The 27,514-nt window shown below is 39.0% G+C and overlaps 1 protein-coding gene across 1 annotated transcript in view; it reads right to left on the bottom strand.

Moving 5' to 3' along the window:
* cacna1da (calcium channel, voltage-dependent, L type, alpha 1D subunit, a) overlaps nucleotides 1-27,514 on the bottom strand; it is an 89,536-nt gene that overhangs the window by 31,151 nt on the left and 30,871 nt on the right. The window contains exons 4-22 of the mRNA XM_042508265.1: nucleotides 26,639-26,778; nucleotides 22,341-22,513; nucleotides 21,016-21,168; nucleotides 19,974-20,170; nucleotides 19,483-19,586; nucleotides 17,055-17,224; nucleotides 14,461-14,535; nucleotides 12,421-12,508; nucleotides 12,076-12,102; nucleotides 11,398-11,558; nucleotides 10,180-10,405; nucleotides 9,866-10,073; nucleotides 8,873-8,993; nucleotides 8,672-8,759; nucleotides 8,553-8,583; nucleotides 8,301-8,455; nucleotides 7,606-7,735; nucleotides 4,004-4,063; nucleotides 2,450-2,556 (exon numbers count right to left, since the gene is read on the bottom strand). Coding sequence (XP_042364199.1) covers nucleotides 2,450-2,556; nucleotides 4,004-4,063; nucleotides 7,606-7,735; nucleotides 8,301-8,455; nucleotides 8,553-8,583; nucleotides 8,672-8,759; nucleotides 8,873-8,993; nucleotides 9,866-10,073; nucleotides 10,180-10,405; nucleotides 11,398-11,558; nucleotides 12,076-12,102; nucleotides 12,421-12,508; nucleotides 14,461-14,535; nucleotides 17,055-17,224; nucleotides 19,483-19,586; nucleotides 19,974-20,170; nucleotides 21,016-21,168; nucleotides 22,341-22,513; nucleotides 26,639-26,778 — 2,414 coding nt within the window. The remainder of the gene's footprint in view (nucleotides 1-2,449; nucleotides 2,557-4,003; nucleotides 4,064-7,605; nucleotides 7,736-8,300; nucleotides 8,456-8,552; nucleotides 8,584-8,671; nucleotides 8,760-8,872; nucleotides 8,994-9,865; nucleotides 10,074-10,179; nucleotides 10,406-11,397; nucleotides 11,559-12,075; nucleotides 12,103-12,420; nucleotides 12,509-14,460; nucleotides 14,536-17,054; nucleotides 17,225-19,482; nucleotides 19,587-19,973; nucleotides 20,171-21,015; nucleotides 21,169-22,340; nucleotides 22,514-26,638; nucleotides 26,779-27,514) is intronic.

Below are 27,514 nucleotides of genomic sequence, written 5' to 3'. Positions count from 1 at the left end.
GGTCATTATAGCTACGTTACATCGAGAAAATTTTCCATTATGTTACATTACATGGAAGATTATCCATGGAAGATTACTGTAACAAATTCATTACACAAAGCATGGGGTTACAGTAACAGTACATATTTTACTTGTAGTTGTAATTGTGGTATTGATGATGATGATGAAGATGTTGATGTGAGAGTGACAGGAACAGAACATACTGCACTTCTGCGCTATGCTGCATTATCGGCCCTCATGGCGCCGGTTCTGATGCTGCATTATCGTGACTGTCATGACCTGATGGCGTTGTATATTTAATAGTGTTGTGTACTACAATGTAAATGGTTTAAGGCATTCAGTGATGTTATCATAGCTAATGCTCACTGATTTATTACAGGCCCAGTGGAGTTTTGTTGGACACTTATTATCTGCTCTTGTGGAGCTTGAATGTGCACAGGTTCAAGTCACCCTGTGCAGAGATTAATGACAACTGTGTCATATTGTTGGTGCTTTATGTGTTTTTGATTACATTTTTACACTTGCTCTAACATAAATTGCCCTCTGGGACAAATACTAAAATGTAATTGAACAAAAAAAAACCCAAAAGTTTTGACTTTTCCAAAACTTTCACTGATTTTTATTCCTTTCAAACCTAGATCGTCATCAGCTTTCTTGAGCTGCGTTCAGATGCTGTCCACAGGTGTTTTAAGTGCTGAGCAAAGTGGTTTAATTTAACACGCAAGAAAGGCAATGAGCAACTTGACAAGAAATGTTCCAAAACTGGCAAGAATTTAGTAGATTTAGAAAAGTAATATAAAAAAGCTAGACAAAAATGATGAGAAAATTATATTTGTAATTATAAATATTTATTTAAAATTATGTTACAGAATTCTGCGTTTTAGGCATTTTTTTCCCAGGTCATTTTCTGGTTTGTTATCTTTTTTTAATTTTCCTTTTTTTTGGCTTATCTTCAGGTAACTGTCATGTACTTTTACATGGTACAAGGAACAAGGGAGATTTTTCTGATTTGTTGGAAATTTGGGGGTTATTTTGTTTTGATCATAAAATTTACTTATTGCCTTCTTCCCATTTTAAAAAATCCTTCCAGTTTAATCAGGTTACAAAAAGTAAAAATATGTAATGACTTTCCCAAAGCTTTAAATTATTTATACTTATTCCATGAGTTTTCCAGTCCTGGAAAACATGATTGTGAATTTCAATGATTTTTTCCAGGAAATTCCATGACCGTAGGATCTATGCTTATATCTCAGTTTCACTGAAGAAACCTTTTTCAGAAGCCAAGGAACCATTTCAGGAATTTACAACTTGTTTACAACTTTATTCACTCAATAAGGAAACCGGGGGACACTGGAATCAATACTGGGACAAGAGTGGGACATTTCTTGTAATGTTCACTGAAAACAATCAAAGTTGTGTTGACAGCTTTCTGACTAATCTAAAAAAAAAGAGACAGAAATATAGTGTGTGCAAAGGAGCTGAAGGCACAAGAGAATGAAAGAGATAGAGGGAACAGCGACCGAGGGAACAAAGTGAGCTGTTAAAGGTTTTATATATATATAATTCAGAACAGTACTGTAGAGGTAAACTGGTATTTGCAATGTAGAGATAAATTGGAGTAATGGAGTCCTGCGCAGATAATGAAGTCAAGTTCTCTGTGTTTGTTGTACTCAAAGATTCTGTATTCACTGTTGTGGTGGATGGTCTGGCTGAGCGTGCATGTGAGTATCTGTGTGTTTCCCCCTAGCAGCTGCTGTTCTGCACTGCACTCAAATAGCAGAGGCCGCTGATATCAGGACAGGCTTAGCTACTTTAACGTTGAAAGCCGTAGAAAACAAAAAACATAGAAAAAGTAGAAAACAGAAAACATGCTTTCAATGGCATAATTTCTTTAAAAGAAATTAGCAACTTTTTTCTGTTTTAAAACTTTGGGTAATTTTGAAAAACATCCATCTATTTTCTTTCTTTAAAAAACTTTTGATTTTTTTTTCTATGAAATTTTTTCCGGGGTGATTTAAATTTTTTTTTGCAGATTTTCGTTAACTCTAAAAAAAGATTCTCTAAAATTTTGGGTGATTTTTAAAGAACAATAAAAAAAAACGCTAAAGGGATACCGTTTATCACAGCTGGACTGCGACCCACCAGTTATGAACCACTGGTACAGAGCTCCATAATTATTAAACCAAAAATGAGCATGGCCATAAGGCACTTAGCAGATCATCTATGTTGGAAAAAGAGGTGCTGGGGTTGTTAGTCTCCTTTTCCACTTCATCATGTCTCTCTTGCATCCATTAAAACATCTACACTCAGTTTTTGATCCCTTAAGTAGGTCATTTGCTAAATTTTCATGTTTTTATATAAGTGTATAGAATGCAAACACCATTGCTCCTGTGGCAAAGAATTGTGCAACAATCAGGAGGTGAATGTGTCAGTGTTTGTTCGTACTTACTGAATGCCAAAGGAGACCAGAGAAACTCCCACCACCAACAGGTCCAGGAGGTTGAAGTAATTCCTACAGAATGCCCCTTTATGGAGAAAGGCTCCGTATGTGGTCATCTGAGGACACGACAGAGGAAGTTAGAGGAGCAAATGACGAAGAAAAAAACACATATTTCATCCAGCACACACTAAAACACACACAAACACAGAGTTACACTTTATAGGACGTAGACACACAAACAAACAGTACAAACATGTTAAAAAAATCTGTATGCTCACATACATCACCCTCCACCTTGCACACACGCACACGTCTCCACACTCTTTTAGATCACTCTGATTCGGGGTGGCGAGCTCAGAGCAGTGAAACAGGAGGCTAGATCTACCGTCGCCACCCCCACAGCCCTTAACTACATGAATGTAGTAGTAAGTCATTCATTTCACAATCCACTATGGGATGAGGCAATAAAACATGCATTTTGTTGCCATGCCGTCAGGGATATTTACCACCCGCAAGAGCTCTAGTTATAGTGATTGGAAAGTAGAAATGGCCTTACTGTCACATTCATGTGGACCGTCGTCTTAAAGCACATTCCGTTATGTTCTTTAATAGTTCAGAAAAAGGGGAAGCAGCTCCCAATTAAAACTTCAGAGTTCAGCAGGCATAGAAGAAAAACCAGCCAAAAAAACTCCTCGTCAAATAATAAAAGTAAAGGATTAATTTTCCGAGTGCATGTAAATGTGGAGCCTTGCAGAGAGACGGAGAAAGGACAACGCTAACTGGGAGCACTGGAGAATTTGAAATAAGACAGCGATGGACTTGGCCATTTTTTTTGCCCAAATGGCTGCGACTCCACATTTCTATGCACTCAGTCAGGGAAAGCAGACTGAACCATGCTCGGCAGGAACATGGTTGGTTGTGCCCCCTCTTTTATGGGTAATCTGAAGAGCAGTCAGTACGAGAGGCATGGAGTCAGCTTTGACTGGAGTTGACTTCGAACACTTCCCCGAAGATGACCTCAAACTCAACTTCAGCCAACGCCTTAACGATGTCTGAACAGCCCATTAAAAATGTGTTGCATCGCACAAAGGGGTTGCATCATGTTTTACATATCTGCATCATCAAAATCATCTCAGCCGATGACTGCCCGAATGACGTGACACCCATGTGAGTATGTAATGTAATGTAGATGTGATGTTTCCTTCCCCCAACATGAGTTCTTTCATTAGTGTGTTTTGAACAAATCTTGTGTTTGTGTAAATGTGTGCAGAGTAACAACTCCAAAATTTGTTTTTTTTTAAAAGAGGTGCCGTGAAGAAAAAAGTAAATAAGAGAAAGGAAACAAACAAGCCAGGTTGTACTGAGTGGCAGGTGACACACAAGGAGAGAATGCAGCAAGGCTCTCGTTGTCATTTAAGGGGTTACCTTCAATATGATCTCAAATGTAAACATACTAGTGAAGACATAATCTGCATAGCCTAGGACCTGGAAGGCAACGAGACGTTTGGAGTGTTATTGGGGTGTGGTTAGTCACAGCACGGACAGGGGACACATGGCATTTACCTTCAATACGATCTCAACAGTAAAGATAGCCGTGAAAGCATAGTCAAAGTAACCAAGTATCTGCAAAAAGCAACGTACATGTTTAACAAAGACAGGTCATCGTGCAGCTTCATACAGTGTATGTGAACAAGATAAATGGAAAAAAACAAACATTTGAAGCATTTTCTGGAAAGAGTTTGTTAGGCACACAGTACATTCATTACTCGCAAAAAAATATCCAGTGACTAGATCATAATGTGCGAAGTGAATATTATTATTATCGTCATCATAAATAACCATAGTAACATCAGTGATCATAGTGCAGGACTGTACCAGTGTTTTTGCCTGTTTTAGCTTATAAAATATAAATTGCATATCTTTAACATTATTGTCAGCTAAAGATTACCGTAAATTCAGACCTTTAAGGGAACAAGGGAGGTTCATTTAAATTCCTGGATTTCAGAAACCCAACGCTTGCTTAACATAAAGTACATCACTGTGAAACAACATTGAGTTAAACTGATCTTTTCAATGCGACTTTTGTCATCTGATCATGCCAGGATGTGTTAACTGTCAGGTCTGTATGCTCTGAGATTTTGCATAGTGATCCAGTCATCCAGATCACATGCTGAAGTGGCCTGGCTCACATTTACCGTTTCCTCACACTAATGTGCTGAGTTGACTTGACTTGGTCTGCCCAGCATGGATTTGTATCTCCATAACAACAAGGCTACCTACTTCAAGGTGTGTCTTTAACTGATGAGAGCAGTCATTTTGAATTTGGGGGTGTTTTTTTCTTTTTTTATATTTTGAAGTTTGTAGGTGTTTTTTTTTTTTTTTTTATTTTGACTTTTTTGGATATTTCCTTCTTTTTTTGAAAATTTGGAGTTTTTTAAGGTGCTTTTGTAAAAACATTTTTAGCATAATTTTAAGTGTTTTGGATGTTTTTATTTTAAAGATTTATCTGCATTGGGTATTTTTACTTTTAATACTTTAAGTACATTTTTCTGATAATACCTGCTTACTTTTACTTAAGTATTATTTTCAATGCATGACTTTTACTCACAGCATAGTATTTTCCCAGGTTGGTATTCGTATTTTTCTTTAAGTAAAGGATCTGAATATGTCTTTCACCACTGTCCATTACACAGCAGGCCGGTAAGAGAAGTTTATGGGTTGAAGGGGGGTCTTTAGGGGTTGGCTGTGGTCGGCAAGATGTCACACTACGCACTTGAAGGCGGTCGGGCCTACTTTTGGGCCTACTGCGGAGATGTTCTGCACTGCATGATTTGACTTAGTGCGTCCAAAAGCACTATTGGAAACCCCCCACTTGAGCTAGGATCTCACTGAGGTGTGGACAGCATAAATGCACAATCCAGACAAGTTATCCAACATAGGAACATGGGAGTCTCTCTTGCGAAAGGGAGCAAAGGGAAGAGCAGGGCTGGAGCACAGCTGAGGCCCACCGTCGTATCCCCCTGTGGTCCAACACCACTGTGCACCACTAGCTGCGTTAATCACTCGCCTCTGCTGCTCTCTCCTCAACAAAGCACATCTGGTAAAGGGCCTTTCTATTGCTACAAAACAAATAAAATATAAAGAAAAGAGGAATTCTCTCTCTTGCACTAGGTTTTCTGTAATCCAGTTATTACCAGTTTTTGACTTGGAAGATCTGTATAATCTCAATATTCATAATGTCCACAATGAATCTGTTAAATATGCACCTTTGCCACATAATTTAAACAAAGCACTTGGCCTACCTGTTAGCAGTGCACTCAAGACCATATCCTACTGGAGACACTTAAAAGATGGATACTGAGTACTCACTTTCTTACTACGACTGTACTTTTTAAACAGAAAACACACGTTTTGTACTCACTGTTCATGGACAAGGAGCAAGTAATACACCTGCGTGGAAACATAATCGATCATCAACTGATCAGGCAAGTCACACTGAATGACAAGTTTGGACACATGTATGCGGACACAGCCGAGTCCCGATCTGGCGCGTCGGATCACAAGAGTCAGATTGAAAAGACAAGTGGAGCCACAGCCTTTTTTGTACAAAATGCGTCCTCTGTGAGTTTACACAGGCGACATTTGTAAAAGTCCTCCTCTGTGGTGCATTTAAGGACATTCTGACATCTGTGATGTGTGAGCTGCATTGCATTCATAAACCATGTTGTTGTTAAAACAATTACAAGAGACAAACAACAATGTCAAAAAGATAATGTTAGTCTCTTGGATTTAAAAGATTGCTGTTGAGCACCTAAACCTCTAAATCATGAAATTTGGAATAGACCAGCATGTGCAGGGTTGCAAGATGTCGGCATTAAATTTGGATAGCCCATATTTTCAAACATTTATCCTGTCTTTTTCCTGGCAATTACACTGTATGTACTGTTTTGGAAAATAAACTTTGAGTCATCTTTTTGAAATGTGTTGTCAAGGACAAGATAAATGACGAAGATGTACAAGGAAAATCTGTTTCTCGTATTTCTCTTTCCTCCGTTTTGCCCTCTCTGCAGCGTAAAGGAGGCCCAATGAGTGCAGCTCGAGCCTCTCTGCAGAGAAATGACAAAATCTTTGATTTATGGGCAGATGAGTTCTGACTCACAGACAAAATAGATAAATGTCTCTTTCATGTCGATTAAATAATACTTTTTTTTCTGATGATACCTTTCTGAAAATAAGACAAATGCATCCTTTGTTTGTTGCTTCACTTATTATGAAAAATGCTTTAAATCCTCCTAAAATAATAGTGCTGTTAAGAACAAATCTCATTAAGTTGCTTTTGTCCTGCATATCAAAGAGCTCTAATTGCATTACTGAAACAAAAGCAGGACTGCTGCCTCAAAAGAAAGAAATAAATAAACTTAGAATATTTTTAATGACTAATTTCCCTGCTGCTTTAACACAAGTTTTATCTTTAACTAGACTAAAAAGACACTAAGAAAACAGTCAAAATTATGCACAATTTAATGTATAAAATTAGACACTGTCCAAAAAAATATTGTGTACATCATAAAACCGATTTGAAATTGTTAATTAGATTTTTGAACTATATTTTAAATGCCACTGAAATGTGCGGCACCTTGCAGTGTGCATTACGAATATTGAAAATTATCCTACAAAACACAGCAGCAACTCAGTAAATAAAAGTTAAAAAAGTAACATTTACCCAAAAAAATATTCTTTAGGAAAATAAATCTTCAGGAAACATATCTGATTATTACAACAGCCTTCTCATTGGGTAAACACAATGGCATAGGTAATTATTTAAATAATAAGTTTAATCGACGAGTATTCCTGGTGCTGATTAGCAAAGGAAGCAATGTTTAAACAACTAGTCGACTAATGGCGCACATTCCCAGCATTAACTCACGTGGTGTTTCCTTTGTAATGGTAAAATTATTGTAGTGTATGCAAGTTATAATAAATGAGCTAAAACATGCAAAACCACCAGTGTGGTTAATGAATTATGACGACTGCATCTCAAAATGCTGATCTAAAATCACAGCCAGGAAACTGATATATTTATGATGTCACTTCACCTGCTTGTCTTTGCTATAAAGCCTGTTAAAATCAATAAACACAATTCTGTCGAAGGTTTGTGGACTTACAATATTGCGAGCTGAGAAGTTTCGGATGGGATCCTCAGCAGCGAGTGAGACGGAGCTGAGCATGATGAACACCAAGATGAGGTTGGTGAATATGTGGTGGTTGATAAGTTTGTGGCAAAACACACGAACCCTGGAGAACAAAGGAAATACAACGCAGCCAGAGAATCAACAACACATCACAGCTGGAGTTCATCTCCTATACTACTACTGCTACTAATAATAATAATAATACATGTTATTTATAGAGCGCTTTTCACATATTCAAAGACACTGTCCAAAAGTCAAAAAAGATAATACAATAGAGTACACTGAAATACACAATAAAATACACATTAAAATTCACACTCCTCAAAGTTTGCACTCAGCTTTTTAATGTATTACTCTTACTTGACTTATTCTATTACTGATTTTGAATTAATATATTATTTCTATCTATCTATCTATTTATCTGTGTGTGTGTGTGTGTGTGTGTAGATAGAAGAATAGATATAGATACATAGAGAGAGATAGATTGACCTGTAAATTTAATATGTGTATGTAATGAATGACTGTACGTAATGAATTTTTGTTTTGTTTTGTTTTGTTTTGTGAACTGCTTTGGCAATAACATTTTTGTTCATGCTAATAAAGCCATTTGAATTTGAAAGTGTGATATGGGCATGCTAGTTTTTATGTGTCTGTGCGAGAGTTCGTACGGGTTTGTGGTGCTGAAGATGAAGAAGGCGCTTCCCTCTGGGATTGGTGTGATCTTCTCCTTCTTCACCAGCTCAGAGATGACCGGCCGAGGCCCCGATGGAACTTCTGGATCCTCCTCCTCCGCCGCAGTGTCATCATTGTCCTCTTCTTCGTCCTTACACACAAAAGGAAAGTTTGAAAAGTGTGTCAGTACGTTTAACTCCTCAAACTGTGACGATAAGTTTGCTGCATGATTCAGAAAGTAAAGATACCTTCTCATCTTTGTCATCGTCCTTTTTGTCCCTGAAACGAACACAGATATTGTTATGAACGACAGAGCTTGAGCATGATATTTGTCACAGAGAGACAGTTTAAGACATCCTGCTGTCACCCTTTCTTGTCTCCTTCGTCCGTGTTGAGAGACTCTGCATCTGCCAAGTTGTCCACAGCGATAGCCAAGAAGACATTCAGGAGAATATCTGAGCAAAGTGTTTGGTAAAGGAAAACTCTCTCTGTAGAAGATTATATCTTATGCACACATCAAATGGTGAATGTTGGTTAAGTGCGTTTGTATGAGTGTATGTCAGGATACAGTTTCCACAGATGAAGAGGATGATGAAGTAAAAGCACACGATCATCCCAGAAGAGGAAGGGCCTCCATACGCCATGATCCCATCATACATAACAGCGTTCCAGTCTTCTCCGGTCAGGATCTAAAAACGGTATCATATTTATTTTGTGGGAGATGCATCAACAGTATCAAGCAGCAATTATAGTTTACAACATTTCACAACCCCCCGTCCCCAAAGAGAGGCCACAATAAACCTGTTAGGGCTACTAAGACTGTGCAGAGAAAAAGGGGATGCATGTCCATGCTGAGATATGGCCAAAAGATTTTGTTTTTTGCTTTTTTTTTAATGGGAAACAATTTTTTTTTAAAATATTTCATGAAATAATTTATCTTCTAGTTCTCCAAATTTTATTCAAGTACTTATTTTCAAGGACCAGGTTAAAAAAATTACAATATTCAATATATTCCAAAACTTAAATGTCTGAGTGCCACATTCAAGTATTTAAAAATATCATGCACATTTTAAAATAATAAAACAAAAAAGTAACAAAAAGGCAAATGTAGGCTTGATTAACCACATTTTGTATTCAGTAATCTTATTTTTAATCAAATGTGTAAAGGGGTACTTCGCTGACAAATATTTCAAAAGGGGTTCAATCCACTGTACTCAGCGGTACATTTGACAATGAACAATCAACTTGTTGGTGCTCTCTGGTGGACAAACTATGTAATAGTGACACTATTTGTCAATGACCTCAAACTTCGTGGAATTTCTGCACCAGCACTATCTGGCATAGCTCTATCACTCTTCTCTTTAGACTTCGACAGTCCGTGAAACCTCTTACCATAATTATTTCTATAACTGTTTGCGTGTACAATTGTACAACAGCTTTTTCATATTTTTATGTGCATGCATTTTTCACCAAATGCATAGATGGACAGACGCTCATAGTTTGCTGTTCAGATGGGAGTGACTGTGGTGAGCAGGTGTGTCATAATCTGACCAGTAATTACCTGAAACACAGTGAGAAGGGCTTGGGGGAAGTTGTCGAAGGTACTCCTCTTGGTCTGGGTCTCATCAAAGTTGAACTTTCCACCAAACACCTGCATACCCAGCAGGGAGAAGATGATGATGAAGAGGAAGAGCAGCAGCAGCAGGGAAGCGATGGACTTCATGGAGTTGAGCAGAGACGCCACCAGGTTACTCAGAGACTGCCAGTGACTGTAAAGCAAGGTGGAGCAGCGGAAAGGAGGAGAGACCGTGACAAACTGAACACCACGCATACACTAGACACACACGAACAACCACAGCATGATGGAAGTCGTACCGCGTGACCTTGAAGATCCTCAGCAGGCGGACGCAGCGGAACACAGAGATACCGAGAGGGGACATGATTTCCAGCTCGACTAGAATGGTTTCAGTGATTCCTCCACACACCACAAAGCAGTCAAAACGGTTGAACAATGACACAAAATAGGCCTGTAGCCCGAGACTGTACATCTTCACCAACATTTCACACGTGAACAGGGCGAGCAGCACCTTGTTGGCCACATCTGGGGAAAAAACAAAAACAAACAAAATATAAGAAATAAAAAAAAAATAAAGCAATAAATGAGAGAGAGACGCAGGGTTTTAGGGTCATGGATTAGGATGTAGTTTTTTCTACCAATGAATTACGCAGCAAAACATTTTCTACCATTAAAACACCCTCTGGCATGGCTGCACAAAATATAATAGCTGCACAAAACAAATATTCATGGTAATTTATCAGATTTTTTATCAAATTTAATATATCTATATATACATGCATACATACACACACGTATATATATATATATATATACACACACGTATATATATATATATATATATATAAATATTCACCTTAAATTCTTCTTCTTATTATTATTATTAGAATTATTGTCAAAATTATTATTGTTATGACAAACGGGCACACTGCAGGAGCACAGGCACTCCTCTTTTTTGCCCAATTAGCCAATTAAACTACCAAAAATATCAAAAGTTACGATGGTCACAGGCAACAGAGCACACTCCTCAAAAGACATCACCCCCATTATAAATGTAGGTCCTCCTCAGCTCATTGTTGAAATCTCTGCCTAGTTTCATTGAAATGCAAGATATCTTAGAACTAACTAAACAAAATAGACAAATAAGGTAATAACAACATGGATCAAAAGTTTCTCCTTTTTTCTAAAAGCACATTCTGCCGGCTTAACAATATTAAAATATTTGCAGCTGGAAAAATGAAGCAGTGAGATAACACAATCAGCACTTTCTTAATCTTATATTGTGACACAGTTCATTTCATTTTCACTGGGTATCTACACTTTGCAGGCTCACAAAGAGGCCTATCTGTGACAACCAATCATATCTGTTAAAATAATGCATTATACCTAGTAACAGGGTCAACCACGCCTTCTCACTAAGATAAAAGTTTCTGTCCCTTCCTTGTTCAGTATACTATTAATATACTAATTTGGACTAATTAAATAAGACATGATGTGTACTGCAGTGATGTTCATACCCTGCACTTGTGTCAGCCACATAGGCTGGTTGTAATGCTCTGATGATATGGTGAGAGTGTTGAGAAACACCAGGATGATGACCAGCCAATAGAAAGGCACCGATTTCACTGCCAACCGGCACTTCCTGCGACAGAACCTGTTCCAGCGGCGCCAGCGCCGACTGCAGGAGGAGAAAGTAACGTCAGAACGAAGAATGATACTCGCATGACTTTGCTAAAGAATTCATTTATAAGAATAAAGGATCTGATCACATTAGAACAGTTTCTAAACAACAGAATAAACACATCACCTCAGTGTTTTTTAAGGAGTTTGTTTCCACTAATAACAAGAATGCAGAGGAGTGAGGGGGAAGAGCCACAGGGGAACTGCGTCGATATATTTTTTGCAAGTCATACTGTACAGTAAATGAGCTGAAAAATACTGCGTAAGACTATTCTCTAAAAATACCTTATGGTACATGCTGACTTTCTAAAGTCTGTTGATTTATCATCCCACAGTAAAGTCTCATTAAAATACAGTAAAATGAAAGCCAAGCACTTACAAATAAAAATCTGTATAATCAAATGCTGTGAACAAACCCCTATAGTACCCGCTACATGCAGCATGCAGACACACGCACGCACGCACGCACGCACGCACGCACGCACGCACACACACACACACACACAGATACTGACCTGAACTTTGACTTTGAAATTTTTTGACTGAAAGAGAGAACAATTTGTCAAAGTTTATAAATGCAGGTTGTTGCAGTATTTTGAACATTGATGGGTTAGTTGGGTTTATTGAAAACATATAAAGTGTCTTTGTGTTAAAGTCAACAATATTACAAGGTAGGAAGATAATATAAACATTAAGTCAGTTTTTCTTTTGAACATTTTCCTTTTTAACATGAGGGACTGATGTTTTTTTAAATCTCTGTAGCCACGGTTAACCAGAGGGGACAGGAATCTGATATATTATAATTCAAAGCAACAACTGTGGTCTTGCTTTTGAAAAAGTTTGTTGTGCGAAGTTCTCACCACAGAGGTCCACAGCATGGTGTCTTTTCATCCTCCCCGTTTTGATTCTCGGTGTTCACAGATTCTGTTTCGCTGGCTGGCACGCTCGCTGCAGCAGCAAATAAAGCAGACATTTAAAAAGAAAATACAGATACGTGCTTCACAGTGGCAGAGGAATCTTCACAGATAGACACAGTGCAGTGCATCCCAGGGGAGGAAGTATTAAAAGAAATAAAACAGGAGCTGCTTTCCTCACATCACGCTTTTCTGACAGAAAGAAACATACAGTACAAATCAGCAAATTTAAAAAGTGTTATACTTAAAAAACTAAATGCATCACGGTTATTTGATAGTAATTTAAAAAAAAATAAAACAATTATTGTATTTTTCATATCGTTGCAGCTCCAAAACTTTTGACCTCACAGAGAGGAAGGAGCTAAGCGCTGTGGCTGTGCATCACTGTCATCATTAGTATCATTTACCAAGTGCTGAAAGGGAGCTGACATGGGACAGGCGAGTGGACAGCTGCTCTGCGAGGGCTGACTGATGCAGACAATGAGGGAGCAGAGGGGAAGAGGGGAGCAGGCCGAAGAGGACAGAGCTCTTAAAGCTGTCTCTGAAATGCTACACTCAAAGTACTGCCAGCGCTGCGGAAAGACTTTCTGCGCAGACAGATGATGATTAACTGTGCGAAAACGTCTCAGTGCTTTAACTCGTATGAGGGAGCGTGGTGTGTGTGCCGCTGCTTAGCTTATGTAGACGTGTTGGCTTTGATTCCTGAGTGGTCGGACAGCTCTCAGCTCTGAAAATAGTGCTGACTGCTGGAGTAGTGATCTGGGTTTAGCCCTGTTTCCTATATTCATACTGAGCCGCTGCTTTTGAAATGGGACATGACAGGGAAACGGGGCGTGCCTGCTATCAAACGCAGCCGTATTTCTACTCCACATCAGACTCATTTAATGAGTAAAATATGGGCTTTTTTTAATTTAGAGACCTTTCAAAAGAGAACAAAACTGAGAGGAAAAAAGGAGAGAACAAAAGCTGAAAAAGGCTGTGATGCTCAGACACGACGGGTTTAACACAATAGTAAAGCACAAAGTGATGAGGTATTACATTAGGCTGCACATCAACACACACACAGACTCACTCAGCCGTCACTTAGGATGCGTCTTAATGGGATTTTAGGACTACTGCTGCTTACCTGCTTGATTAATTTAAGTTTTTGTGAAGAACAGATCAATGGTTCCTCACTGATAGATGTTTTGATGGAACAACTTGGATCAAAAGCTAACAGCACGTATGGTTGTCTTTGCAATCATTACTTATTATTATATTATTATTATATAATGATTTACTTGGAAGAGAATATTTTCACTACTTAAGTAAAGGATCTGAATACTTCTTGCACCACTGGGTATAGATAGAAATAGATTATATTTGGCTTTAAGTTATCCATTTTGTGACCACAATCACAGCAGGAAAATTGGTAATCTTGGTAAATAAAAAACAAAACAAACAACAACCACTTTTTGTGCCATTATCCCAGCTGTAGAAGCAGCAGAATCTCACTTTTCGGGCCTAACGAGCTGCTAGAAAGACAGCAATCAATTGCTAAAAAACACCCGTTAGAGATTGCTGTGTTCTCACCGGCTTTATCAACCGTATTATCAAATGTAGGGATCTGCAGTGGTATGCAGCTTGGCAGGTGTCTTGCCATTTTCACCATCATTTTCTCATTGTTGCTGAAATGTACAATGCCAATATTTTCGTCTGGCGACTCGGCTGTTTTTGGAACGTTCCTGATAACAAATAGTTGTAATGTAATGCCAATGAAGTTAACTAAGCTCTTAAAAAGCAACAACTCCTAACAGTTCAGGTCTGATTATTGAGCACTGACTAATATGAGCATCACGCACGCACGCACGCACGCACGCACGCACGCACGCACGCACGCACGCACGCACGCACGCACGCACGCACGCACGCACACACACACACACACACACACACACACACACACACAAGAGCAAGAGAAGACTGGAGGGAAACCACAGGATTTACCATGAGTGTCGGACGACTGGCTGAACCACCCAAACCTTCCTTTCTTCTTCTCAGTAAGGTCAGCCAGAGTCACCCCTTCATGTGTAATGCATGCAAGCCCATGCATTCAGACACAACGGCACAGCAGAGGGACATGGAGGGGGCGAGAATGGGCTGCTATCAAAATGGGTCAGAGCAGACAAGCACCACATGGACAACAACAGTATTCAAAATATCAATATCCAACAATGACAAGAGCAGCAGGAGCCACATGGGGGCTGCAGACACTGAGGAGGGCAGAAGAACAACACGGAGAGCTGTTAGTCACTGGAAGCGCCTGCGGGTGACGGGGCCCTGCACTAACATTTTACAGTGCAAATTAAAGCATTTGCATGTTAACGTGGCAGCAGGGGCTCATGTATCGTCGACAGACACCGAAAGCTGGGATGGATGTTGAAGAAAAGCAGCATGGACCTGCCTCCTCGTCACACAGATCCTCCACAGCTTTAACCAAACATCTAACTTGATGAGAGGAAAAGACAGGTGGGAGAGGCGACAGTAAATGAACAGAGTACATTGAAAATGAGGGGAGATCGTTATGAGCAGACAGAGTGTAAAAAAAAACCTCAAACTATAAGGTGAATCAGTTGCAGTTTCTCTGTTCTGCATCATGTGTGCTGCTTATATAAAGAGGATTTGGATTAAGAGTTTTTCTACTGCTCAAGAAATATCATTTTCCCCCGTTTCCCTTCTCAGATAACTGTAGTGGTACTCACAGCGTGTCCCACTTCCATCAGTGACATACATCGAGTGGTAAGATAAGAACAGTCTGTACAGCTCTGCTTCAAACACCTGTCATATGGTCATACCAAAACACCTCATGAGAAAGGCTCTTCGTCAGTGCATGCCTCTATGTTTTGTACAGTGAGGGTTGTATCTATGCCAGGATGTCTACAGGTATCCGGCATTTAAACTGAATGCATCTTAGGACCTTTCCAAGAAAATGTAAGACTTATTTTAGGACAAATCATCTTTTCTTATTCCAGCCTTTGAGGTAATAAAGGTAAAGGTAAAGGTAAAGGTAAAGGTAAAGGTAAAGGTAGGTAGTACTGAGTTTTGCCAGCATTTAAGGGCAAGTTTAAGGTAAAAATGTTTTAAGCTCTGTAACATCAAAAATATGGAAATTCAAGCAGAAGAGGTGGGTTCATTTTGACAAAAACAAATTTAAATATATAGAAAGGTTAAATACTAAGAGATTTGTGGCAATTAAGACCTAAAATATTTAATATTCTAAAATATTTAATGGTTTTGTGTCTAATATTTATAAAATCCAATTTAGAGTCTGGGTAAAGCAAATATAAATGTGTAATAAGTCTGTCACACCACAGAAACTTGTGTTTCACATTACTAAAAATCTCCAGGTATTCAAAGTAAGGTTTCAAAACCGTGAGAGAAAAACATATTCTCTGCTCTGAGATGCTTGGGGGAAGTCCACCGGAGGAGCTGAAACCTGAAACTACATTAAGATTACTTCTAATGTTAGAGCTCATAGTTATATCTTGTATTAGTGTTGTTCTGTTCATCCCCTGTGTGTGAGCGGCGAGTTTGCAATGTTCGTATAGAGTGGGGGAGGGATTATGTGGCTCCTGTGCGTCATCAAGGAGGCTTTTAGGCCCACCCAAAAAATCCTGGACACAGAAAAATACTTTAACGGTGTAACTCCACAGTGCAGAACTACACAGTTCCCAGACTTTTTACATGCTTTCAAGACTTAAGCAACATCCTGCTGTGTATTTGTGTGAGCACTGTGTACGCAAAATACTACAGCACAAATATTGTCAGTAATGTGGCATCATTACGGGAAAATTGTTATGAAACTGTTAACTCATGTAGATTTTGCGATTATTGCATTGTAACTAACCTTTTACTTCGGCGTTCAATCACCTCGCTTCATCAACTTTTGCTTCAGTTAGTGATTTCCTACAATTCCCAGAATTGCTTTTTTTGGAAAGCTTGATCAGACCCACAAAAAAAATCTGCATGAACTGAATTACACACTTTTGATGCGACCGATGGTGGAGCTCTCTGCTTCTCTCCTCTCTGGTGGATTTTTTCATATTCACTTGTTTTATAGTTAATACAAAATCGTCAGACTAAAAGATAAGCACATGTTTTAGCTTGTAGGCTCTTTTTTCTCCTAATTTACACCCGCTGTATCTGTGCTAGATATGTCTCGACGTGATTGACCAGTTATCTGGGGCAATGAGAAAAAATAGAGCACTTTTCACACAGATGGACACACGAGTGCAAAGAAAAGCACCTATTTTGTTTTAAACTGTATTTTGAGACAAACATTTCTCCTGCAGAGAGAAATGATCTGTTAGCTAATCCACTATGACATATTATAGATTTCTGGAGTGGAAACTCTGCCATTTCCTGATTATATAAAAATGTCCCTAATCATAGTTCACAGCCCTTTCAAGCCAACAACAACACACCCTGCTGGATATTGTTCTTGATGTTGCAGAAACATATTCGATCAGTTTGCTGTATTGAAAGGCTCTTGTGATGCCTGCACAGCGTTACTCTGGCAGTAACAGGAGGAAGGTGCTTACGGTTGCGTTTGCTCTCCTCATCGGCCTCATCCTCGTTGTCGGGGTCAATGTCTTCGGCCTGAGTGATCCAGTCCAAGTAACCCTTCAGATCCTCCTCCAGCTGCTGCTTCTCACGCAGCTTCTGGAAGTCTCCGCGGGCTTTGGCCTTCTCTCTCTCCTTGGAAAACTCTCTGGGTTTACAGAGGCACACATCATCAAAAACACGCAAACACATACAAACACACAGGAGTGCATAAACGATCAAAAGCACACACATGAAAAGACAGCAAAAAGGAAAAAAGTTCCTCACACAAAATGAAAATAAGCAAGTCATAGTCCTATACTATGTAAATCTGAATGTCTCTGAATAAAGACATGCTACATAATCACACTCCTCAATCACAACCTTTCAATGTCTCGTGTGTTTTTGTGAACTCTTGCCACTGGAGGGAGATGTACACCTTTGAAAGACAACACAGTGCTATATTTAGAGCCTGACAGTACAGTAGCGTATCCTTCAGGCGAGCATCTTAATCATACAGAAAAGGCAATTTAGGTGGACAGATGGTTTCGAGAGACACGAAACATTTGCACAGCGTCTAAACTCATAGACTTTATAAAACAACAACTGTGGAAACTACTATATGCAACAGAAGACGGTGGGTAAATACATCCTGTGCATGGTGGGATATTGTCATTACTGGAAAATAAAAAGTATTTGAGGTGCGACAACGAAAAAGACAAAAAGATGATAGGGGGGCAGCCAAGCAGCATTTGTAAAACTGCATCTATAAAGTTCATGAAAATAATAATTATGCCAAGTTAAAGCAGCTGACCAAGCTGCAAATACTGTCTGAGATGATGATTCTGTTAACCTTGTTGGCTTTAAAAAAATAAATAAATAAAAAAATCGGGCTTTGCTGGCTGGTCAACCATCCAGAGTTAATTCTACTGTAATACCCAACCCCCACTTCACAAGGCTGGGAAAGCAAACTGGGGTTTGAGGGAGCTTAGAAGCGCAGAGGGAGTGAAGGGCGAGGAATAAGATTAATTTCTCTCTCAGGAGGTTGGGTGGGTTGAGGATGGGGTGGGGGAGGAAACGCTCACTTTGCAGTTGCCGTGGAAAGGACGTGAAAGTGTGACGCCAACAGAGGTCAGAGAAGAGAGCCTGAGAAAGTATTTTCATGTATCCCGTGGTCCGAATGCAAAATAGCCAATCACAGGTTTAAAATCTCCATATCCACATAAAGGTACATTTATCCTTCTGTTTTGGTTGTGTGACTGGATTCAGACATTTTGGAGAGAGGTTCATTCGGTGATTCAGGAAGTCACTGGTAAACAGTTTGTACCATCTCCCCACTCTACCTGTTAGATCAAACTTTGGAAAGTCTTTTTGATATGGACACCAAGTCTCTGTTAATAATAATCTTATTTCTGGCTTAAAAAAAAAAGTTTTTTTTTCTTAAAATTCTGGCCTTTATTAGATAGGACAGAGAGTAAGTGTGAAAGAAGGAGAGAAAAAGCACAACATGCAGCAAAGGGCTGAGGCCGGAGTCGAACCTACAACCACTACGGCAAGGACTCACCCTCTGTACATGGGGCGCCTGCTCTATCCACTGAGCCACTGATGCCCCTAATTGATTTAATTTTTTAAATTTTGTGTGGGGGTCAACAGATTATCAGCCTGGCCAATTATTGCGGCCGATATTTGGCATTTTGCTGATTATCTGTATCGGCCTTTTATCTTAATAAAAGGCCGATATAATACATGCAAAGACAGTGTCAACATGGGGGGAACTTTTATTTTAGAAAACCTCAGAGAGCTCATTTTATTTATTCATTTTTTATTTAAATTTTCACTGAACTTCATAAAAGAAGTTGCAAGATTCAGTTTTGATTTAAAAATTTGCTAAAGGCATTTCAACAAAGTTTTGTGTTGTAGTTTGTTATATTCTAAATTCTAAATTTCAACAGAAATATTTTCATTTTTATTGTAAATGTATATCTGTTTCAAATATCGGTTATTAGTCGACCCCTAGTTGTGTGTGTATGTTTTTGTCTTTTTTCTTTTATTTTGTTGTTGATTAAAATGTCAATGTCAAAAATCAATTTCTTTCTCAAAAAATTATAAGCTAACACTACATAGCAAGAGTTGCCAGAGTGCACAGTAAACCACTGCATGCACGCTTAGCCCACTGCACACGAAAACCACAGCACAAGTTTCCTCTTACCCACTGAGCACACCTAACACAAGGTTTAACACGAAAAAGGATCCCAGTATGATCAGGCTAACAAAATAAATCCAAGGCGTTTCCCATCCAATGGCGTCGTTGACCTACAGGAGCCCAGAAGTCTCTTGTTAACAGACAGAAGCACAAACATGAACAGAGACCCTCTGGCCTAAACTAGAGCAGAAGGTCTCTGTCTGCAAAGAGAGGAAGGTGCTTACCCGCTCAACACACCCAAAACCAGGTTAAGAACGAAAAAGGAGCCGAAGATCACAAGACTGACAAAGTACACCCATGGAAGCTCAAAGCCCATAGCATCGTTCATCTGGAGGAAGAAGCGTCCCCACAGAGGAAGAGCAGGAGGAGGAAGAGGGAAAGAAAGGAAACTGTTAAAGGTAGAAACTGCCAGAAAAGAAAGAAAAGTCAGACAAAAGCTTTAGATAGCTTTAGTAGCTTTAGATAAAGAAAAATATCTTGCAAAAACACTGAAACTACCAGGACAGCATCTAACTGTTATTGTGAGTTGTTGAACGCATTCAATCATTTAGTCAATCAATCATATCAGAGTGATAAGAGCTGCCGCAGGAAGTTATCAGCAGCTTCATCATCACAATGTCAGTCACATTACCGCTGTGCGTCTGATCTGAGCGGACGTTTGAGCTGAGGGCGTTTGACAGACACAGGATGTTGAACTGGGAGGGCAGAGACTCACCCAGTACAGCACGTCGGTCCAGCCCTCCATGGTGATACACTGAAACACTGTCAGCATGGCAAACAGGAAGTTGTCAAAGTTGGTGATGCCACCGTTGGGACCTTGCCAGCCTTCCCTGCACTCGCTGCCATTGATGGGGCATTGGCGCCCGTGCCCTGAGATCGCACATGGAGCGGGTTCCTCTTCCGCTATCGCATCTAAAGAAAAGAGAGGAAAAAAACTGTAATCATGAGGAAAACAACTTATATTTTTAAAATATATGAATTATTATTATTAATTACTTAATCTATTCATTTATTTTTCCACCCTACACAGGTAATCATAAAACAGATGTGCCATAATTATCAAATTTCCCCAAAATAAACTGAAACTACCAGATGTTATGTATTATTATGGCTCCTGTTTGATCCTTTTTTAGGGGGTTTGTTCTGTCATCCATGGAGTGTGATGAAACTTCCACCTTTCTCATCTAGGAGGAGAAAGCTACTGTTGTGTGTTTAAGTAGCCTGTACCGGAGGGAATAACCTGGCTAAGTAATTTAAGATAAGTTAAGTTAAATTCAAGTTCAAAAAAAGGTAAACTAACACAACAAAATGTGTCAGGCTGTGCGTATTTATGCATATACTGTGCATAAACTCTGTTTTCATGGATTTGCAACTGTAAATACGCAAATTGTGTTTAATTCCCCATTTTAGAAAAAGTGAGTAAAAAAATTACCAGAACCCCAAAGGGGAGGCGTGCCTGAGTCTTTTATGCTTCAGTTTATGCAATATGTAATGTACAGAAACTATTATGTCAAAAATAACTTGATTGATTGTGTAAAAAGAAATCCATCATACACCTGTTCAGCTGGGCCCACATGCTGTCAGACTTAGGTTTCGCCTTCAGAGTCCGGACATGCACGTTGATGTTGGTTGGAAATCAGTGTTAAGTAGTAGTTTCACTTTTAACGTAAAATTACTGCTATTTACAACATTCAGGATGTGTAGACTAAAAAGGTGGCTTGATTTTATGTGTACAGCACAGAGTGGAGAGAACGTACCTGAGCCAGGAATAAAGCAGGTGGCGTGCATTTTACCGATGAAAAGCTCCAGGCCGATAATAGCGTAGATGATGATGACAAACAAGACCAGGAGGGCGATGTGAAGGAGAGGGACCATGGCTTTAATGATGGAGTTCAACACCACCTGTAAACCTGAGCGAGGAGAAAAATAAACACATTATATGAAACTTGGCTGTACTCTGAATGCACAGTAAGAAGTCTCTCTCTCTGTTCTTATTGCAAAATAAAATAACTCTTGTGTTGCTTGTAAGTCATGATCAGTGGGGGAATGTAACTAAGTACATTTATTTAAGTAATGTACCTATGTCAAATTTGAGGTACTTGTACTCTACTTGAGAATTTTTGTGATGTTTTTTTTCTTTAAAATTTTTTGGGTGATTTTTAAAATGTTGGCGATTTTACTCTACAATGTTTTGGCAATTTTTTTTCCACTAAAATTTTCAATCTTAATTTTTAAAGAAAATTTGTCTTCCAAGCTGCAGGCCTGTCAAAAACAAATTCCAAAATGACACCATTTATCACACCCAAACAGAAATTATTGTTGGAATTTCAAATTTCTGATGGTCCTTGAACACATCATGTGGGACTAACACTTGCATGCATTTTCACCGTGTAACTCAGGGAAATTCAAGGAAACACATTTGTAGCTTCGGGGAGGGTTAAAACAAACAAACAAAAAAAAAAACAGACAGCAAGTTTTCACAGATCTGACATGATTGAGTCACCTGCGGTCCATTCAGAATCGACCCGTGACCCACTTTTAGACTGTGACCCACCAGTTGGGAACCACTGCTTTAAATAATCTTTAAATTGAATTTACAGAACAGTTACTGTACCAAGATTTAAACCATTAGTGTGATATAAAATCAAAAAAATAATGACAGGCTGATGACGTGAATAAAAAAAGAAACAACTCAGTGATATACTGTATGTTTTACAGCACTAATAAATTTATATTTATATAATAAAGTTTTATGCCAGTTTCAGTATTTCTGTACATTTAGAATCACATAAAGCTCACAAATAGGTCAGATGTGTTTACTCTGAATTTGTTTTTATTACAGAGCTCAAGTCTCTAGGGCGCTGATGTAGATGCTGAATAGATGTTTTTGAAAAACAGTCCTCAGGGACCGTACATCGACCATCTGGACTCGTCATGTGTAACCCCTCAACCTACAATTCACTGGGATCATAAGATCATTATGCAGGCTATGCTGGAAATGTGTTTAAAATTTGTTTTTATACTGGGTTTCACTGGGTTTACATGGGTCACCTCTGTTTGGTTTATGGAGATCAGAACTTACTGGGTACTCCTGAGACCAGCCGCAGGGGTCGCAGCACACGGAAGGCTCGAAGGGCTTTAACATCGAATCCACCTGGTTTTCCGCCGTGTCCGTGCATTGATGGATGGTTAGCTTCTCCTTCACCATCTGACTTCTCTTCTTTGGTCAAAAGCTCCAAGACAACACTGAAGAGTCTGTGAGAAAACAAAGACAGGACCTCGCACTGTGAGTCTGCGGAGAAAACACACTTTATAACACACAACAACAGGTTTGCATCTGAGCTGCTATATTGTGAATGCTCCAGAGAATCCTCATCTCATGTTAAAGAAAGATCGATCGACAGAAAATTAACCCTTTAGAACTTGTATTGACATCTTTTTTTCGTGCTGCAATCAGATGCCTTTTACAAGCATTTAAACCTCTGGAAACTGAGTAAATAGGTGCAAAAAAAGGCAAAACAGGCAATAAGCAACTTGGCAAGAGATGTTTAAAAAACTGAAAATAATAAATATTATAAATAAATATTTCCTAATTCATTCATTTTTTTTAAAAAAATAATGCCATCAACTTGATACAAGTTCTGTCAAAAATCATTTGGAGGCATTTTTATTTTACAGTTGCTGATCTCTAAAAGTATCATTTAGCACTGAACTATAATGTGTCATCAGTTTACTTTACAGCCACCCACAAACCATACTGACACCTTTAGGATACAGTTGGATTAACAAGAGTACTACACATATATTACACAAAGCCTCTAAATGTAAACTATCAGTATAATGGTTAGTAAACACTGCAGCGCTGACAGTTTTCATATATTCATTTTTAAGACCTGACAAAACAATTGTCAATTATTTATTTTCAATGAAAAGCCAGGGCCCATGCTGCACAGCACCTTCTCTGTCTCAATGCCCAAATAAAAGTACACAAACAGCAGACAATTGTAGTACAGGAACTGTTTTCTTACTGTGGCCACAAAGTAAATCAGCAGTGAACAAAGAGGACACTTCATTACAGTCAGTTAGACATTCCTCACCTAGCCGAGAGGGGAAATCATCTCGACACATCACGTCAAAGCTGCGGACTAAAAGCAGTGAATGAAGCTGCCGATAGGAAGGAGTTCTGAGGGCCTACAAGCTCAGTCTGCTCAGACTTATGTTATACTGAGTCACAGCTGTAAGACCGACCGCCTGCCACTGGGGTTTCATTATTCATCCAGTCAGGTTCAAAAGAAAACATATCGACACCCTTTCACTGCACATACCTGAGTCGAGCTTTTATACAAGTGATACAACAGGTGTCTTCACCAGTCAAGCTGCATATCTCCAATGCACCCGATGCTGGTGTTACCAGTCCATTAAATGGCCGTTATTTTTGGTTTTTAGCCTCATCAAACATCAGTATGGGTTGAAAAGGGTCAGCCACATCTACTATTAGGCTCAAACGCCATGCCCGATGCTGTGAAACGGTCACAGTTTGCAAGTTTTGCCATATCACATATGTCGACATATAAACAACTAATTTGGCCGCTAACCAATATCGATGTATCCCCTTTTTGTCCCACCTAATTTTAGTGATCATGGCCCATAATATACAATGCTTTTCAGTGTATGTAATATTCAGTTCAACTGTATTTATGCAGCCCATTATGACAAATCACAGTTTGCCTCAGAGGGCTTTACAGCATAAAAACAGCGACTATATTCATTCATTGAGCAAAATAAGAGAAATACTTTAACTTAGGGTTTATGTTTTTTTACAAGTTCCCTTTGTCAATAAAAAAAAAAAATTAAAAATGGTTTGTGATATCGACAAAAATCAGCATGTTGGCCAATTCCGATATTTAACTTTAAAGCCAATATCTGTCGACCGATGACATGCTGATAGTATCGTGCATCCCTAGTTTGAACAATCCTCCACCATCACACTCTCCCATCCGACATGAACTTTGCCCCAGCTTTTCAATGTGCCTCCTCGCTGTTTAAGGAGTCATAACAGTGGTTTGAACTGTTGTAGCCCATTAACTACAAAATACTGTACAATCATTTTATAAATCAAGCTACTGTGTCAGACTATAATCAGCACATATCCAAGAGGAACAAAAAAACACCCTAAATATAGCAAGCCCAAACTGCAAAGCAGACACAGCTCGTTCCAAAATGACAGTGAATCTGGGGTTGTCTTTCACTTTGCGTTACGCCTGCAATACTGTTTACAAACAGAAACCGAAGAATCCCGTATAGTATACCTTTAACAGCTTTCAAAACACTGGCATCTTCCTATCTCATAATTACTCACCACCACTTCAAACTACTGTGCCCTTAAATTTAAAATGTCCCTTTTTTCTAATAAATTCAATAAATGTTCTTTTACATGACCCTGCTGTTACCTTTTTCGTTGCTGCACAGCTAATTTACATTTCTGACACCCACGTCCTTTTAATACAATTATCCTTTTAATAAATCTTTAATACATTTCCCCTCACTTGTTTTTCACTCATTTTTTACTCTGATAAGTCAGAAACACCTGAAATGCCTTAGATGTTTTTTAGGGGATTTTTTTGCATTTCAATAATTTTCTCTCCTTAAGGAGCATTATTGATTGAAAAAAATGCATTCAAGCCCTTCATGAAGCACAGTTAAATCTTTGAGTGCCTACAACCTTTAACCTCTGCTGAACAACAACGTGACCTCCTATAATCTATCAATACAAAGGCACAAACATATTGGAGCATGTGGTAAAGACGGCTGAACTTTGACCTTTCAACGTGAATTTATGGTGCTGTTTCGGAGCCATATTGACACTGCTATATTTTGATACTGGCAGTATTATTTCAGTGTGTCATTTCAGTGATTTAGCAGTAACAGTCACTCTTCATAGTGGGAGCAGCCGTCTTTGCATTTGACTGCATGGCAGATCAGCCCCGCATGCTGCACACAGACAGAGATCTGACCCAGCTACCCACTGGACTGTGTGTATAAGAGGAGAGAGAGAGAGAGAGGGAGGATGAAGACAGAGGAGAGAAACGGAGACGCTGCGATGGGGATGAAGATAACAAGAGGAGAGTGTGCAGGAGATAGGAATGAGGGCAGAGTGAGGTGGGGAAGTGTAAGCATGACGTACGAGATCGAAATGGAAGGAGGGGGTATAAGACAGAGCTGCAGAGACAAAGCAGAGCAGAGTGTGAGCGAAAGACAGACAGTGAGAGGAGAGGGAAAAATGGGAGGGAGCGTTGGAGAAGAGATGAAGTATGGAGAGATGGTGACTCACTCCAGTGGTGGTAAAGCTAACGAATGATTTATTCTCTCTGTCTTTTCTGGGTCATATACTGTGGGCGTATGAGGGTCTCTATTAGCACTTGGCCGCTTAGAGCAGAGGCTTAAGCAACTTTAACTTTAGCACTGACTGCCTCTCGCAGAAACACTGTAAACTGCATCTGTCACACAGAGATCTAAGTGCAAATCCAAACCAGAAACTGAAACAACAAAACCTCACGATGTGGTCTGCAAAAGAACACGTTGTTTGGATCAGCTGGCATGATGTTTAGTATAAGCAGGATACCATTTTCATCATATACATTATACCTGTGGTTCCCAACTGGTGGGTCGGGGTCCAAAAGGGGGTCGCGGGTCCATTCTGACTGGACCGCAACTGACTCGTGGCAATGTCAAATTTGTGAAAAAACTAGCTGTCTGGGTTGGGGTTTTTTTTAACCCTCCCGAAAGCTACAATTATTTTTCCTTTAACCTGCCCTAGTGAAAATGCATGAAGTGTTTGTCCCACATGATGTGTTTAAGGGCCGTCAGAAACTAGTTTCTTGTCAGAAACTAAAAGATAATTTCTATTTTTGAAGTTTCTGGCTGTCATAAATGGTGTCATTTTGGCAGTTTGTAAGCCTTTTTTTTTTTTAAACACCGAAACTTAAAAAAAAAAGAAAAAAACGTATTTTCTCTAAAAAAAACTTTTTTTTAGTTTTTAAGTTTTTAAAAGTTTCCCCAAATTTTAAAGAAAAAAAGTAAAAAAAAAAAAAAAACAAAACTTTTTTTTAAAAGAAAAAAATCCTTCCAGATTGTTTTTGTTTTTTAATTTCGCCAATTACTGTACTTTATTCTTGTAGTATGTTTTATTTCATCATGTTTTAAGCCCCTGTGTTATTTTGTCAAATAAAACTGAATATGTGGTTAGTTTTTTATGTGCATACCTTCAAATACTGACTTAGGAGACAGTGGGATCCAATGGCTGGACCAGTAGGGAACTATTGCAATTTACAATGTTTAAGGATAATAAGTCCATGGAAATAGCTGGACCTGATCACTTACCCTATCACGACAATGACGAAATCCAGCATGTTCCAACCGTTTCTCACATATGCATTCTGGTGCATTACCAAACCGTAGGCGATAATCTTCAGAAAGGTCTCAATTGTGAAAATGATGAGGAAGGCATACTCAACTGTTTCCTGCAGACACACACAAAAAAGAGAACAATAGATTTTTGATAGGAACTCACTATGATGGATTTTTAAAAAATATCATAAAAAAGCATGAGCATGGCATTACCACAGTGAACAAATACAGAACTACAGACGGATAAAGAATCTAATGTTAACAGTCCAGTCTGGCTCTGCTGCATTAATGTGCTGAATAGAGTAAAGGCATAGCAACTCTTTCATCCCTTTTTCTATATACATGGAACCCATTCCTGCACCTAATTTTGAACAATTGAGAGCTTTTAGACCAAAAATAAATTGGTTCAGGACCTGATAAAGTTGCTTCTCAGCTGAAAACAAAAATAAGGCTTTTCTTGACCTGAGGTGCAAACCACGACAACATCAGTGGTCGTTTCATATTCTACAGATTGGAAAGAGAGCACAGAGAAGTCCAGTGAGAAACTCAGGAAAAAAGAGAGTGCAATTGTTGGTTCATGCTTGTTTTTTGAGTGAAATCTCTTCACAAGTAGAACAAATGTTTGCAGGTAATCAAACTACTCTGCAATTTCAGCAGCTTTGGCTCAGAGGTGGAGCGTGTCATCCTCTAAATCAGAAGGTTGACGGTTTGATCCCTGGCTCCTCCGCTCAACATGTAAAAGTATCATTGGGCAAGATACTGAACCCCAAATTGCTCCTGATGGCTGTTCCATCTGTGTGTGAGTGCGTGTGAAAGTACTTTGAGTGGTCCAAATGACTAGAAAAGTGC

This window comes from Plectropomus leopardus, chromosome 2, assembly GCF_008729295.1.
Source record: "Plectropomus leopardus isolate mb chromosome 2, YSFRI_Pleo_2.0, whole genome shotgun sequence".
NCBI classification, from domain to species: domain Eukaryota; kingdom Metazoa; phylum Chordata; class Actinopteri; order Perciformes; family Serranidae; genus Plectropomus; species Plectropomus leopardus.
The sequence above is the reverse complement of the archived record's forward strand: the minus strand, read 5'-3'. Positions and strand labels throughout refer to the sequence as shown.